The following is an 18,140-nucleotide window of genomic DNA, read 5'->3' as shown; positions in this document are numbered from 1 at the left end:
ATTTTTTCTGCCTGGAATAATAACCTATGCCTCATTTCTACCAGTTGGAATCATTCATTATTCAAGCTAAATGACACCTTTTAGGCTGAGACTTCCTGCATCCTTGTAGGATCCAGTTAGGATTGAGGTCTTCATTTGTAATCCCATAAACACTGTTTACTTCTTATACAGGCATTATAACAGTTTGATGTGTGTTGTAGTCACTTGTGGAAATGACTCGTGGGTTTATCTGTCATGTTTTTATTTGTGAATCTACTTAGTATTACTGTTTTAGGTATACTAGATGCTCAGTTAATGTTTATTGAATGAATAAAAATTTGTGATTGTGGACCTCAATAATTAGGATTATTGCTTTGGATTTCTGAAGTATATGAGCTTGAGAGGCAGATATGGAAATTATAAATGTGTTAATTTAATGAGATCACCTTTTTAAAAGGACTGAGACCTTTCTCAATATTCATACTTTAAAATATTTGCCTCTGAGTTGGGTTTTGATGTTCCCGGGCGAGTTTTTGAAGATGTAAAGTTCTAATATTTTAAATGGGAATTTTAAAACTGTTCCCCATGGGTGGACCATGGTAAAGAGAGAGCTCCAAGAATCCCAGTGAATAAAAATACTCACATAGCTAAAAAGTTTTCTAGGAACTATAGCTGCCATTCCAAAATAAGCCCAGTTCACAGAGACTTGAACATACAAATATAATAATTGCAAAATTTTATTGTTAAAGAGATTGGTCAAACATTAGGCTGATATGGTTAATCACTGAAGATGTTCTAGGACAGAGGAATTTTAAGCCAAAATTTAGTAAGTTAAATTTAATAACACCCTATGTTCTAATGGTGAAAGGAGACTATTCTTGCACAGGGATGGATTAGACAAAGATTCAGATGTAAAATAGAGCTGATGAGTCAATGATGGTTATAGAACAGAGGGGTGATGTATTCCTTCTGGGTGCATGGGTTGTGATCTCCTTTTGAATATTGATAAGTGTCTCATCAGATCCCTCAGGCAGTTCTTAAATATTTCAGCCATGTGCATAGTCTCTGTTTTCTTTCTGTCTCTCTTTTATCTTTCTATATAAAAGTTTGGGGACTAGATTTTGGCAACAATATAATTGGAGAATAGAAGCATAAAGCTTGTTTGTGTTGTTATTTTGTTTAGTCTTACTCTAGCTTTCACTTTTTATTGATGCTATTGGCTTTTTATCATAATTTGTCTTGTCTTTCTTCTCTCTTCCTCTGTCCCCCTTCCTCTTCCTATTTCTTTTCTTTCTTCCCCCCTTTACCCCTATTCTCTTTTTCTCCAATTTTTTAATCTAGTTTATGCTCAGGAATTTATTTAGTGCCTTTTGTTCAAGGAGGTCAACACACTTCTATCTATATTATCTTGTTTATGCTCAAGACAAATCTAAAATCAAACAAAGGCAGAAGGTACCAAAAACCTACATTCCTACAGTTCTTGAGCTACAGTGTGTTTTGGAATTCAGATTTGGGGGATTTAAAATAGTAGTGTAATTTTGTAAAAGTAGATTCTGTATTATGTTACATTCCCAGTGTTGTGTGAATGAAGTCGATCTCCAATGGTGAATTCTCTGGCTGATCCATGAGGAGGTGGTAGAGTGGTCTGGTCTGAAGAAGCCTTTTCTGGACCCTCAGATTTCATCATGTTAGGTGTAAGGCTGGGTTTGACCCTTTGTTATTTATTGCTGTAAATGATTTTCTGTTCACTTACTTGCAAGAATTGCTTGAGTTAAAAGTTGAAATTCGTGACACAACTTTAAATCCATTTTTTTAAAAAAAGTGAAGTTCATTTATCGAGGAACTGAAATCATTAATTACGTTGTAGCTCCTTATCTTTTTTATGATACACGTATTGCTGTGGGTATAGTGCTCTAAAACATCTGCTCAATAGTCCGTTATAGCGGTACAAGAATGCTTTTACATGAAGGCAATAAAGTAGCAGATGCTTCTTAATGACAACTTCCCAGTTCATTTAGGAAACAAGTCAGTTCTGGATTTGGTTTTTCCTCCACGTGTGGCACCTGTGCAGGCAAACGATCCTAAAGAGGTTAGAACTGACAAATCAAGTCCCTCTATATAATTATTTAGGGTGCTCCAAGTTAGTCTAAAAGCCTTATCTAACAGCACTTTAATGAAATTAGCATTTTCCTTACTATGCAAATAATTCTCTACCATTGTAAGTAACCAGGAAGATACATTAATTCAGTATTACCAGCTTACGCTTCTTTTATTTTATTGTTTGGAAACTTCTGTTGCATCTTGATTTATCATTAGCATTACAAATAGAAAAAGTGGTTGAATGCCTATGCTTGGTAACAGGGAAAATGGGGGTCCAGCATTTGGAAGTCACATTCCTTCCAGGAGCAATTTCTGTTACCTCAGAGACAGATCGTGAGGCTCTGGTCATGTCCACATGCCGCTTTGCACCATCCTTGTCCTTGGCAGGTCTGGCCTTCTCCTCAGTACAGTAGGCAGTCAATCCCCTGGGTGTGTTCTGAAGGGTGCCAGGGAAGCCCCCGCTGCTGCCCCTCTCCCCCCATGTCTTGTTCTCCTTTACAGTAACTACATGGTCAGTGATTCATTAAGATTTTCCCGTTCAGGGAAACTTCTTTTCAAAGGAAAAGACTCTTGGTAAGATGCACATTTCTAGCCTGTAACATTTACTGTAAATGAGTTTTTCAAGTCCCTTTCCTCTGAAAATCAGAAGGGCTGAATTTGGAAGTCTTGTGCTGAAAGAGGAAGACAAGGCCATGAAAAGCTGGATACAGGAGATGCTAAGGATCAATTTTGTCTTCTTCATAATTTTTTAACAATGGTCTGGGTCAACAGCATAGTCTTTAAAGTGGATACATGCACCCAGGGGGCTTGCAGAACAATCCATTGAGATGTGGGAAATAATATTAGAACCACCTTTATACTTTGTTTATTTTTTTAAATGAAGCTTTACTAATATTTAAACATGGACTCACACTGGGTCTTCACGCAGTTCATTTGTCAGAAGACCAGGAGTCCTATATGTTACTCAAGGCATCCGAAAGGAAACGGGGAGCCAGATGCTAGGAAGGGGTCAACAGTGGTGGTTTACTCCTTCAGGCTTTTGTTATGTATCACAGCTTATTGTGCCCTGGATTTAGTGGGATGATCTCATCCAGTTTTAGTTAACACAACTCCTACTTGTCAGACTAGGGACTTTTAAAGATCCCTGCCAAGAAACTTTAATGAACAACAACAACAACAAAATGGCAGTATGTATAAACAACAATATAATCCGATCTTTCAAAAAAATTGTCTCTCCAAATTTGAAGTTAAGATTTCTTGAGATAGGATTTATATTTACTGTTATTAATGATGACCCTCAACCTGTGTGTATGTTGTGCCTAACGATCACATGAAACTCTCTGTGTTGATTGGCAACTCACTGAAAAGCATCCAGAACATGAAGACAAACCTCTTAGGACTTGGGGAAATGACTGAAATGTGTGTGTCATGATTTACTAGGCGCAGCCAGTGATATATGTCTTCCATGTGGATCTGTGTATCTTTTTCAGCTGTTGCAACCATTAAAATCACCTACCAAAAAAATGGAGAAAAAACTGAAGCCAGACTTTTGAAATGTCATGTCATAATTAAGATTTAAAACAGAACAAACAAAAAAGTCTGTAGCATATTCAGTCAAATTGCTGTCATCAAAATATTACTGGCAAAAAAAGTGTCTGTACCATTAATAAATAAAATAACGGTTTTTCAATAACACTTTATTTACTGTGTTGATTTACACATTTGGAACCCAGGGCTCTTTGTCTATGTGCACATTAGAACAAGATTCTTTATGAAGAGGAAGGAAGTCACGCCTGGTTCTTCAGAGTCCGTTTTGAATTAAGGCTGTGCCCCTGTGCTGGAGAGAGAGGCAGGACTGCCGGGCAGCCAGGATCTGGGCGTTTGGTGTCTGGGTGTCTGGTCATCCAGGACTGTGACCAGGGCTGGCTGCTCAGCAGCACGGGCTCTGAAGCCAGGAGCCCAGTGAAACGCTGGCAACTCTGTGCTCATTTGCATGTGATTTACATGTGTGATCATTTAGGTGCTAACTTTTGCAATGGGTACTTTAAAATCAACATTTCTGCAACTTTATTCAGCCACAGCCACTGCCCCAGAAAGCTGAGGGCAAAATGGGCAAGATGCCCAAAGAGGAGATGAGGGCAAGGGGCCAGTGAAGGTCCTGTGGTGCTCAGAGCAAAGAGCAGGGTGGGACGCCTACTTCTATCAGTGCCCAGATCATCACCTAACTAAAATAATCACTGGGAAAATATTTTTCCCTCATCTTTGTCTTATCCATGAAGGTTTTCAACTTTAATCTTTTAAAATGTACATAGTATATTACACAGAAATACATGTTCATAACTGATCAGAAGGTAAATATACACACATTAAAGATGAATGCTTAAATTTTTTGACTCCAGGAATCACAATCAAAAAAGTTGAGAGACCCCTGATTTATAGGACGGAGATGATAACAGAGAGTTTATGCTCATTCCATTCACTTATTTCACTTAACAAATATTGATTGAATGCCTACTATTTGCCAGGTACCGTTCAAGATGCTTGGGATACCTTAGTGAATAAGATAGGCAAAAACCATGCCCTCGGGGCACTCACGTCCCAAGGGATGTGTGTGTGCCATAGCATAGCCTTTCCCTGACCCCAGACCAGATAAGGCCCCAAGATACATTCTTATATTTCTATAGCACTTGCAACACTATAATCAAATAATTGTTTATGGAATGATTTGGTTTTTCCTGCACTCTCCCTCCAGTTATAAGCTCTCTGAGAGCAAAGACTGTGTCTGTTCTGTTTCACCACTAACTCTCCAGTGGTGGCACCATGCCTAGCATATAGTAGACGCTCATTAATGGTTAGTGAAAGAATATTTGCTCTGTCTGCACACACTGTGTACATGTGTGCACATGTATGTGGGTTTGCTCAAAGCTGAGAAAGAAAGGCATGGGGCATTCTCAAGCAGAAACTGTTGCTGAGAGCAGGACATGTAGTGACAGAATGAAGTGTGCAAGGAGAATTTTTAGTGTCTGCAAGAAGAGTTTGTTAGGAAGAAGCTTGGGTGATTAGAGGTGTTCCTAAAAATCTATCTGGGTGGATGATATGGTCATTGGACTAAAAAATAAACCTTGGGGAATGGGGATTAGGATATTAAAAGGGTCAATCCTACATAAAACTGGTTTATATTTGAAAGAGCTGAAACAAAAAAGGTAAAAACCACACACACAAAATTTATAGATGTAGTACAATTATGTGTACTCTGGGACTCTGTGCATTTTCTCTAGTAGCACTTATTGTGATGATAATTTTAATGATTTGTGTGATTATTTGTTTATCATATCTCTTCCCTTTAGGGCACAGTGTCTGCTGTTGTTCTCCCCTCTGTTCCCAGATCCTAGGACAGAGTCTAGAACAAGGGTTGGCAAACTGTGGCCAGCTTCCTATTTTTGTACAGCTCAGAAGCTGAGAACGGTTTTTGCATTTTTATATGGTTGAGAAAGAATAGTGTTTCATGACACACTAAAATTATATGAAATTTAAATTTTAGTGTCCATAAATAACATTTTATTGGAACAAAGCCACAGTCATTAATTTACATATTGTCTAGGCTGCTTTTGTGCTACAGTGGCAAAGTTGAGTGGTTTTGACAGAGACACATGGTTCACAAAGCTTAAAAAATTTACTACCTGGCCCTTTAAGAAAATGTTTGCGGACCCTTGATGTAGAACATAGAAAATACCCTATAACATTTGATGAATGAATAAATAAACTAATCAGTATACCTACTATGTGTCAGATAGTTTTATAGTTTATCTTGTTTAATACACTTTAAACAAGGAGACAGTGCCTTCATTTAACAAATAAGGAAACTCAGGCTCAGAGGGATTAAGTGGTCTGCTCATCCAGAGAGTGCAGTCAGGAACTGAACCCAGGTCTAACTACAAATTCCATGCCCTTTTCCACATTTGACTATACTCTGCTTCTCTAATATCTAGATGTTTTTATCTGAGATTTGAATATCACTTCCACTTCAGTAGAAAGATGAGAACGTTCACTGTGCTCTCCTTGCTGCTGAAATAGTATTGTTTAACCACCCCTCAACCCCTATCTTTGTCCTGGCACAAGCACGTGGTATGCACTTGTGGAATTTTTTAAGGGGTTCTCCTAGTAAAAGAGCCAACAAGCAAACAAATAAAGCCTATTCACATCCACATAATCCAGAGACAGTTTTGAGGAAGGGGAAGGAATTCAGGCTCACTTGAAGGTCCTGTAGAGCAGTTCACAGCTGATTCCTAGATATGATGTTTCTTGTGCACATACCGAGACAGCCCCTCCTGAAATTACTAGTGCTTGCCTTTTGGTCTGTTTATCAAGACCTTATCAGTTGCACTCTTTGGCAATGAAAGTTACTCATTTCTGGATTTGAGTGTAGACGTTTATTCATATGCTGAAGGAATTTGTAGTTTATTCATCAAGACAATTAAAAATCCCACTTGTTTAAATTAGTGTAGTGCCATCTCTTACCTTAGAAAATTACTTCAGCCAAACTTCAGCCTGTTGGATTCAATTATCATCATTCTTTGAAGGCTTAGAATTTATCATCCCTTCAGGAAATCTAATGTAACATTCTAAGATAGAAAAAAAATAGAAAAGGGGGAAAGTTCACCAAATGGAGACACAGGTCCTTTAATAAGGTTCTGCTTACTACTTATAAAAATACAATAAAATGAAATTAAGGAGAGCCTTAAGACAGACTCGTAGGAGTGGGCACACCAAGGTCTATGGACCATAGCTTGTTTTTGTAAGTAAAATTTCACTGGAGTATGGCCACCTCCATTTGCGTTTGTCCCAGAACTACTGAGTTCAAAAGCAGAAGTTTGGGAGTGGAGCCCGAGAGTCAAATGTTTAACATCCCCTACTCCCCCAAATCCCATCATCTGTGCAGAGTGAAGGAATCCTGGGCCTGGAGCCTGGGGGCTTAAATGTGTGCTCTGGCTCAGTTTCTTAATTGCTGGGTGACCTTGGGCCTTCCTCTAGAGAAGAGGAGCAAATGGCATAATGCACACAAATGTTCTTAGAAAAACTGTGAACTGTTGTAACTGAGGCTGGTCTTTCTTATGTAGCATGCAAAGGGTAACTCTGAATAGAAACACATTTGACTGATTCTGAAGCTCAGAATACTAGGTAAAAGTCTTTCCCTTTTCCTTGAGTCAGTCATGATTTCCATAAGGAATTTCTGGTTTTCATATCCCTTATCCTGCTAATTCTTTTGCATTTAACTTCTCAGAAATCTTAAAAAGTAGATGAGAAGAACCTGAGTTTTCTTTTAAAAAGTCCTTCTGAATCCTTATTTTTTTCTAAGAAAATGATACTTTTTATATATTGTTCTGATGTAAGGACTAATCATCATTGACATATGTTAGGTACCTCTAACCATTATTACTATTCCCTTCTGCCAGGGAACCTGTGTTCTCTGGCACGGAATCTCAGAGTTAGCCTCTTCTGCAGTCCGCCTTGCACTCAGCCTAGTTGCTAGCTGCCCAACTCTGGGTTCAAGCTGTCTTGCTGTCTACCGCACAGTCCTAAAGGAAACATGGCCTTCGAAGCACAGTGGAGCCAGCAGTAAACATCCAGAAAACTGCCAGATGTGCTTTGGCAGGTTTCTGTGTCCCCTCCCTACTGCCTTGCCCTTGAGCATGCCAGGCTGCATCGGATTTAATCCCACACAGGAGACAGATTCTTTCTCTCAGTGAGAACCCACATTGGCCATGCGGATGCTAATTCGCTCCCCTCTGATGGAGCTTGGAGAGCAAAGAATGGCACCCCTTTCTTTCCAAAAGAAATCAGGAGTAGTGATAGTGTTCTGGGAAAGGGGGAGCCTCACTGAGATGCTATCCTTGGGATCATCTTGGTACCAGTGTCACCCCAGATGCTGTCAGACACACGCCTGCCTGGTGTTGAACTCTCTTATGTACTGGATGCAACATTTACAGTTGCTAAAAGAATGCCATCACTTGCAAAGTTCTTGTGACAATCATGCACTCAAAAGCCACAGAGATCATGAAAAAAAGAGTCATTCTAGGAGTAAAAATAGTGAAAAAACCACCCCACTGTAAAATAATGAGCATGTGAAGCAAAACAAAACAAAACAAAAAGGGACTGCTTACTTAGAGTCCCACATAGGTTATTTTTATAATTCATTTAAAATGTTTTAATAATTAAAACTCTTTCTTTCTTAAGGAATTGATTTTTCAACGATTTGTCCAAAGGCTTTGTCAGTCTTTATCACTTCTGAAAATATTAAAAGGATGTTGGCTCAGGAAAATCAAGCAAAGTTTGTTACACAGTCCATCTTTCCATTGTGATTAGATGGTTATGTGTCCACTTGTGGATGCAGCTGAAGACTGTCCTGAACCAGTACTGTCCCTTTGTCACTCTTTGGCTTCTTGGCTACGATTCTGGCCCGTAACTGTTAGGTTTGAATTAAGAACCTGATTGGTGGAAGATAAACAAATAGACTCTCTTTTCCTCAAGGGACATTATGAATAAATCTCGTTGCTTATGTTTGCTCAGTAATAGTAATAGAGATTTCTAGTGATAGAAAAAAAGTTTTTCTTCCTCCAGTTACTTTTCCCTGTAGGCTAAATAGAGATATGGATCTCATTTCCTAAGCACAGTACACTATTTGGGTTTGCTTTCAATAAAATATCTATGAAGTGTCTTTAGCATGATCACTATTTAATGAGATTTAGTTGTAAAGCTTAATTTATATCAGATTTTCTAAATGAGAGATCACTGTCAACTTATTGTTAATTGAATTCAATAAAATCAAGGTTTCTATAATTAATGTGAACTACGTAATCTTTTAGCTCTTTGAATGAATGTAATTTTCTAAACACAGGTATCTTCTCATTTAATGAAATAGCAACATTGTGAGGAAAATAAATGTACACATGACTCCTTTTTCTATTAACTCTTAATATCAAATTAAATATACCCAAATCCTCTTTAAAACATAATAAAAGAAAAGTAATAGAATATTAACAAATGTACTCAAAATGTTAACAGTAATCTGATGGTGTCTAGAACATCAGTCCAAATTAAGTATATAACAGTTAAGAAATGGCATTCTCCAGTACAAAGAGCAGTGGTTTCAGGATCAGTAGATATGGGTCATAGGCCTGCCTCTGCCTCTAATTATCTGGGTGACATTGGGTAAACCACTAACCTTTTTGGGCCTTCTTGTTTGGATTAGCAAGGTGAGTGTTGGGCGAGATGGAATGATTGACGTTTCTTTCACTATTAGAGTTCTGTGATTCTGTATCCTGTAACATGGTAGCAGAAACTTTTGTTACCTTAAAAAAATTTTTATGAGAATTACAAATATTCAAAAAAGTAGACTGAAAGGTGTAAAGAACCTGCAGACCTATCAATCAACCCCAACAATCATCACTCTGTGGCCAACCATGCCCCTTCCACATCTCCATCCACTGACACCCCTCCTGTGTTATTGTAAGGCTAATTCCAGACGTCAGCCTCTCTTTATCAACGTAATCCCTCTGCCATCTGTACTGTTAGCCCTGAGGTCTTAGATATTGTATTTTGTTTTTAACGAATCTCAAATTGTCTAGCTATTTTTTCCTTTTCATTTTTTAATTGACATTTTAAGATAAATACAGATTCACAGGCAGTAATAAGAAATAATCAGAAAGATCCCATGTACCCTTAACCCAGTTTACCCCAGTGGTAACATCTTGCAAAATTATAGTATAATATCACAACCAGGGTATCGGCATCGATATAATCCACTGATCTTATTCAGATTTCCCCATTTTATTTATACTGATCTCTGTGTGCGTGTGTGTGTGTGTGTGTGTGTGTGTGTGTGTTTGGCTGTATACAACTTTATCACATGTGTAGGTTCATGTATCTACCACCGTGGTCAAGATATAGAACAATTCCATCATCACAAGGACTCCTCATGTTATTTTGTAACCATACCCACCTCCTTCTGCCCATCCCCTCAACACTAATCTGTTCTCTGTTCTTCATTTCTAAAATTTTGTCATTTCAAAAATGTTATATAAATGGAATCATACAGTCTGTAACCTTTTCAGATTGGCTTTTATCACTCCATAAGTACCGGGAGATTCACTCAGGTGATTGTGTGTATCAACAATTTGCTCTTTTCATTGCCGAGCAGTATGGGATGATATACCACAATTTGTTTAACCATGACCTGCTGAGGGACATCTGAACTGTCTCAAGTTTTTGGCTATTCTGAATAAAACTACTATGAACATTCGTGTACAGGTTTTTCATTTCTCTGGGATAAATGCCCGAGAGTGTAATTGGTGGACTGTATGATAATTACATGTTTAGTTTTATAAGAAACTGCCATATGGTTTTCCAGAGTGGCTGTACCCTTTTATACTCCAAGCAACAATGTATGAATGATCTAGTTTCTTTGCATCTTCACCAACATTTGAAGATGTCACTGTGTGTTATTTTAGCTATTCTGATAGATGTGTAGTGATATCTCATTGTAGTTTTAATTTGCATTTCCCTGATGGCTAATGATATCGAATATTTTTTTATATGCCTGTTTGCCATTTGTATATCATCTTTGGTGATCTTTTGCATTTTTACTCCTCCATTTACTTCTTTTCAGAATTTAGGGTCTGGGTAGGCTTGCTGGTAAATCACCTATGATGTTTGTTATACTTAACAAAGTATACTTAAGTATACTTAAATGGGAGGAACCAGATCTGCAACTGCTACAGAAAATATAGCTTACCAGTGTTCTCAGCTCTGTGTTAGAGTCTCTGGGAATACAAAGATGAATAAGACGAGAACCTTGGTCTTAAAGTTCTAAAACCATCTGGCACTTTGGGAAAGGGAAGCAGAAAATATGTAGAAGTCCGAGATTTCCAAATTGCATGACTTCACAGGATGATATTTGCATGGGCATCATAAAGGTGACCACGAATGATGGAAAGATCCTAGCAGAAACAGGCCAAGAATTCAGTTCATTTAATATGAGTTAAGGATGCAAAAATGTCTTTGCCTGTAGATGGCTGCTCAGAGCAAGGGGCTGGGTTGACATAACAGCACTCGCAATTAGAGGACAGGTACTCCAGCCTTCAAATCCTACAAAGGTACTCAGCTGCCAGTGAGAACAGTGACTGGAGTGAAACTTCTAATAGCTCTTGAAGAAGCTTTTCCTGTCCCCTCTCTCTTATTCCAAGAATCTGAATCTATGTCTAATTGTTGCAAGAACCTGGTGTCAACCCCAACACATTACCTGAGTGCTTAATTTGAGTTTGGGTGAAGGACAGTCTTTCCAGGAATTTTATCCTCCCTAGCAGGACTGAGTCTCCGGCAGACTATTTGTGCAGTTTTGTGCAGAAATTAATGACCAAATTCAATATTTACTTACAAACTGTACAGTGATGGTCTAAGAAGAGAAATAGCTTAATAGAGAAGAATAGGGAGTAAATACACACATACACACAAATCTAATTTATGGTAAAAGTGGCATTAAAAATCAATGGGAAAATGATGGACTATTAGAAATCATCTGGGAAAAATTCTTACCTCACATCATACACAAAAACAAAATTCAGATGGATTAATGATCTAAATGTCAATTTAAAAACGTGTGTATGTGAGAGAGACAGAGTATGTGTGTGTAGAATAGAGGAGTTTAACATTTTTATAATTTTTAAGGATGAGGTGGGACATAGCAGGAGTCCTTCTAATGAAGACAGATAACTCAGAAGCTGCAAACAGAAAATGTACAGCTTTGACTACATGAAAGTAAAAAAAAAATTTTATGATAACATGTACAAGAAACAAAGTCAAAAGAAAACTGAGTGAAAGTGTTTTATACACACATACATATCACACATACACTTGCACACCTTTGTTTTTCTATGGTGCAGAGATGTATATATTTCCAGTAATAAGTTATTATTTCTAATATACAAAGAGTTTGTATAATTCAATAAGAAAAAATGGAAATTAAATATCAGAAAAATAGGAAAGGAATAAGAACAGGCACATCACAAAAGAGTATAAATTACCAATAAATATATGAGTAGATGTTCACTTTCACTAGTAATTAAGAAACTAGAAGCTAAAACAAAAAACTGACATTTAAAAATTCATCAAATAGGCAAAAATTAAAAACAAATAATATTCAGTATTTATGGGAATTGGGAAAGGGCATTCTTTTACATTTTTGCTGGGAATATAAATTGATACAGCCTTTTTCTGAGGACAAATTGGCAGAATCTATTGAAATTTGAAATGTACGTACCCTCTCATACATTAATGTCACCTTTAGGAATCTGCACCATAGAAAAACAGAGGTGTATAAAATATATGTGCTAAGATATTCGCAGCAGCATTAGTTGTAGTAGCAGAAAATTATAATTAACCTAAAATATCTAGCAATATGGAAATGTTTAAAAACACACACACAAAACTATGGCGTAGTCATATATTGGAATGTAGTGAAGTCATTAAAAGAAGGAACAAAATCTGCAGCACTGACATGGCAGCACGTGGTAGTATGTTCATGAGTGAATAAATCAAATCAAGGAACATGTATATATAGCATGATTTAATTGGGGATGCAGAGGTGGGAGGGTAGGTGGATGTATGTGTATAAACGTGTTTGTAGACCAAAAAATAAAAGTCTGGAAAAATACACAATGACCTTTTGAAAATGGTTACAAATCTGAGGTACTGAAGTGCTGGGATGAGGGGAATTTCACTTTTTTTTTTTTTTTTTTTAATGTACTTGTGCAGTGTCTGCAGTTATTTTTAATCACAATGATTTTATAATGTTACAAAAGAAAAGAAATTATAAATGCTAAAGAACCCAATCTTTGACCAAAAAGAAAGAATTTTGGTTAGAAGAATTGCTTTAAAAGAAGACGTATTTATCTTTGCCTAATGAAAATTTAAATAAAAAAATAGACAAAACTCTTCCTTGCTATTGTATTAATTTTCTGTATCTGGAATATTTATTTTAGTGGTTTCTCTTTGGTTATTTAATTCATTGTGTTTAACTGATAGTGTTTACTGGAGTTTAGTGAAAAGCTATTTTGTAAATATCTTCAGTTGTGATTTACCTAGTGTAATATCTCCCCCAGTGAATTGACTGTAAGTGGGGAATTAGTAAAGCAGATAACGGATCTGGAGAGTAGTCTGTGGTTTTACTTATCTCCACAGGAAACCGTATTTCATATTGGTAAAGTTTGAAATCTTTCCTGTAGCTCCTCCCGATTGTTCATTGTTGTTACCGTTTTAATGAGAGGTAGAAATGAGCCAAACCAACCTGCTTCTTTCCTTCTACTAAATTAATGTCAAAGGAAATTCTTCAGCCCAAATAAATAAGTGAATGTGGATGGAATCAGATTCTGACTCAACATGTCCAATTAATTGCTTCCAAATGTTAAGATACATTCTTAAGAAACCCCACACATAATAAAAAATCAACCAGTGGAGAATGATTACGTGAGAAGTGAACTAGCTTAGAACCATCTTTGTTTACAAAACCCCATTTAAGTTGACATTAATATTTGCTATCTACTCTATTATAAATCAAGATTTATTGTAGAAATGTACCAAAGATAGCACAATAATACAGAAAACAGATTCATCTCAGGTTTTGAAATGTACCTAACAAATTCAGCCTCTTGCAAAATAACTTTCTTATTCAAAATGGAACTGGGAATTGTTCAGCACACAGTGAATCACCTTTTGGCAAGTACAATAGAATCTTTAGGGACATTTTGCAGTATCTTGTTCAATTGTTAGGATGTTTTTAGCTTTCACAGGTAGGGAAGAAGGTAGCTTGTATAGCCATCATCTTGTTGCTAAAATTGTACAGTAAAGATTTTTCAGAGTTGCTGTTGCAATAGATCCTTTTGCTTTTTTTTTTTTTTTTTTCTTCCTGTTTCTTTACCCAGAGCTGCTTTGTCTCTCAAAAACAATCTGGAATTACTTAATGCTGTTTTCTGGTTTTACTATTTACACAGGACTCAAATGTTAAACATTAATGTGGGAAACTCCCTTTTCCTTACCTCATAGTCCTATATTTATTTAACTGTTATTTTGCAAGAAGAAAACCTCATCTTTCTCTCTCTGTGTTAATGTACTTCTTTTTATTGACAGAAACATTTTGTTTTTGTATTTGCTTTTTTTCAGGAGGCTTTAGAGCCACCCCTGGATGATTTTGAGGTGACGGAGACCACCACGGCAACCGAAGTGATTAAATATGAGTATCATGTCTTATATTCCTGCAGCTACCAAGTGCCTGTGCTTTACTTTAGGGCAAGCTTTTTAGGTAAGACCATGTTGGAAGCTAAATGTAAATTCATAGCATTTACATATAAGGCAGAAAGCAGATTTGGAAAATTATTCTTGAGAGAAAAAAATAGAGTTAAAAATAAGAAAACTGTGGGTGAGGTAAGGTTTTACCAGTAAATTTTCTCATGCTTTAGAAAGAGTATCAAGACTTCAGAGTGAATGATATCATCCCAGCCTTAAGTCTGATCTTCAGATTCTTGGCCTCCTGCCCAGCGTTGACTAAGCCCCCTGGCCCTTTTTCTTTTCTTTACTTTAAACAAGTAGGAACAACTTAAAGCTACAATGTTTATTTACTTCTAACTTTACAGTAAAAATTTCTTTCAATCTCAAGTGATCCCATTAACTCAAAAGTCCCCATGTCTCCTTCCCCAAGCACTAATTATTATTTCAGGAACTGTTCGTCAATCCATTTAAGCTATATTTAAAAATAGCACTAACATTTCCTTCGGCCATCTATACATCTCCAATACCTCAGCTTCCTGCGATGCTGTTACTCAACTCATCCCCCTTGCCAAGAAGGTGGAACACCCTGTCTCCTCTGAGGCCTTGGCTAATAAAGCTTATTTAATGAGCAGCCGCGTGGAGTCCTCACCCTGCAGCGCAGCCGGGACTCCCCCCCTTCACGTCCTATGACTTAACCGGGTCAACATTTTGAGGCCCCTCCACCCTGGGCTCAGAGACAAGAGGAGCCACCTCCCCAGCCCACCCCTACCCTATTTCTCCTTTTCTGTCTGGACTTAGCAGCAGCATTTTGCATTTTGAACAGGCTTCTAACCTTTTCTGGGTAGCTAAGACATCTGAATTTAGCCAGTGATATTTTATTTTTAATTAAAAAGTAGCTTAAGCTGCTTTGAATGTGTATTTGGTAGATTTAATCACTTGCTGCCTTATATTGTTAAATGGTCTCTAATTTTGCAGTGTTGGTGGTTTAACAAGCACTTAGGATTTAAAACACAAGAACAAATTCTCATAGACTCCCTGGTGAGAAGATTTTACTCTGAGGTGCAGCTCCTAAGAACCGACAATTTGGGGTAAATTTTCAACATGGAACATGGGGAGTTGAGGACACTGATAGTTCACCAATTCACAAACTCTTGCTGCAGATTTATCCGTATGATTATTACAGGCCTTTAAAACACTCACTTTATTGTAATTCTATTGGGTTTGGAGCCCAGGGGTTAAAGGAAGTTTCTTGTCAGTGAGCTGTGTTATACTAAAAAGTAGAAGGGGATACATTTATTTACCAGAGGGAAGAAAAATGTCCTTCTAGGTTTTGGTTTGCGAGGGCTCTACCCAGTACCTTCTGGATTCAAAGCCATGTCAAGGCTGCAGGTAGAGGAAATAGGACACTACTTCTTCAATACTGTACTTTCATATAATTAGTATTCACCATAAGCAGTTAATCACCAGAGAAGAGCTCCCAGAGACAAAACAAGTTGTTTAGCTTGTCAGCATTAGGGAATCGGAGGTGCTGAAACATGACTGCTTCTAGCTGGAAGTGGGTCTTGCCGAGGCCGGCGGATGAGCTCATACGTGTACTTTGCTCTTATGTGCCAACAGCTCCCCTTACAGTACAGCACAGTAATTGTTCCTGCAAATCCATTTATATTTTAATGAAATTTGTATACTTCCTAAGATCTTTTCTTCATGACAGTTTTCTATTTCTTAAAAAAAAAACAAAAAAAACCCTAGCCTTTTTGGATCCTATTTGTATATTTTTAAGATGCTCTTTATTTATGTTTTTATAAAGGCAATCAAAATGAGTCATTTATTTTGTGTGGAAGCATTTCTTGTTCTCCACCCTCCCTACTCTGTGTTCTATAGAATGAGCATTAGGAATTTTTAAATTCCGGAATTCACTTAGTGGTTTTTCAGGTACATTAAAATACCACATTTAATTTTTTTAAAGCATACTGAATGTTTTCTTGTGGAGAAACATGAAAAATGGTTCTTTCCTTTATCATAGTCTAATAATTTCTTTTCTCTTTTCTACCTAACTTAACCTAATAAGTATTCTAAAAATGTATCGTCCTTTACTCTGGAGTCAGAATTTTTCCTTTTTTCCCCTCAGTCCATTCCCTCTTTATTTGTTACGTGATTACTCTGGCCCTTCATCTGTTAAACAAATCTTTGTCAGTGTGGTGAATGGATTCCTAACATCTTCCTCTTATTCCAGGTCCAGATTTTTCTTTGTCTCATTCTAAGAGAGTTCCGACCTAGAAAAAGGATGGCTATAAAATTTCTTGCTCAGGGGTCTTTTTTTGTTGCTTCAAAAATAGTTCACTTAGCCTTGTTTTTGACAGATATTTAGGATTTTTTTTTTTTTTTTTGCATTTGACTCAGTAAAAATTAGCTTCTCTGCTTTGCTCTAAATTTTATTTCAGTACCTCTTGTTTTAGGTAAAGCAAGTGGTAAGTAATTCCCATTTAAATTGACATTACCTTTTCTTTTATCGACTGGCTTAGGTGCCAGAGGAGATCTTTATTTTGTTTCTTGAAATGCAAATCATTGGACTGTGATTACCTCTTATTCCTTGATATGTCCAGTGTCCACCAGGCCAACTACTGCCTAAGACTCAGCTTACATGCCACTTACTGTTGTCACCCCCTTGTCATATCATATCACATTATATTATATATCATGTTGCACAATATCAGAAAAATATTTGTTTACTTGTCCCCTATAAAATGGTAAGCTAGAATATAGGGGTTTAAGGTAAAAAGAGGGAGGAAGGAAATTAATAGTGAGTACTTACAACCTACAAAGTGAACTTTATTCATAGCTCTGTGTGTGTGTGTGTGTAATACATATATGACATATGTATTCTTTGTCTTACTCATTTTTATACCCACAGTATCAACAAGTATTTATTGAATGAAACAGTGAGCAGGAATTTCTAACCATTTTTGCAGATAGCCCAAAGATGGAAACCTTGTGATGGTGCCTTATCTGAACTTTTCTGATGAGTTATATGGAAGGGAGTAATGCTGTTGTCTCCAGGAAACTCAGAACCTAAACCATCTATATATCTTTACTCTTTAGCCTGGTGCTTCCTAGAGACAGCAGGAATGCTTGACTAAGGAAAATAGAAAGTCCTGAGGACTCAAAGGTGAGCATCTAAGCTAGGTGGACAGCCCTGCCACTTCTTATAAACACATATTTTTATTTGATCCTTGAAGGCAGACAGCTAAGGTGAGACAGCATTCTGTTTCTGGGCATAACGCAGAAACATTTCTACTACTTGGCCATATGGGAACTCTGTTCCCTAGGGTTTAACATGAATTTAAGAGAAGAAATAAGTCCTTTTTTCCCTAACCACTCTTGCCATTTTAGGTTTGGGAGAGGTGGTGGGGCACGCTTAATACCATTTGCTACCCAGCAGTGGGTGAGAGGTAATTGCACTTCTCTCAAGTACTAATAAATAGCCTACATTCAGACAGTGCTTTGTAGTCTATGAAGTCCATTCTCACAAAGCACTTTTGTCTTCAAGTGCCCACCTGTTTTTCTCCCCCACTATTTTTTTTTTAAATAAATTTATTTATTTATTTATTTATTTATTTATTTATTTATTTTTGGTTGCGTTGGGTCTTCCTTGCTACGTGCGGGCTTTCTCTAGCTGCGTCGAGTGGGGGCTACTCTTCGTTGCGGTGCGCGGGCTTCTCCTTGCGGTGGCTTCTCTTGTTGTG

At 37.2% G+C, this 18,140-nt stretch overlaps 1 protein-coding gene across 2 annotated transcripts in view; it reads left to right on the top strand.

The window, feature by feature from the left end:
- ATG10 (autophagy related 10) overlaps positions 1-18,140 on the top strand; it is a 302,663-nt gene that overhangs the window by 123,834 nt on the left and 160,689 nt on the right. For both annotated transcript variants that reach the window (XM_082458279.1, XM_082458278.1), the window contains exon 4: positions 14,293-14,431. In XM_082458279.1, the coding sequence (XP_082314405.1) occupies positions 14,293-14,431 (139 nt within the window). The remainder of the gene's footprint in view (positions 1-14,292; positions 14,432-18,140) is intronic.

Source organism: Balaenoptera physalus, assembly GCF_965194825.1.
Source record: "Balaenoptera physalus genome assembly, chromosome: 3".
NCBI lineage: Eukaryota > Metazoa > Chordata > Mammalia > Artiodactyla > Balaenopteridae > Balaenoptera > Balaenoptera physalus.
This window is presented reverse-complemented; position numbering and strand designations above follow the sequence as displayed.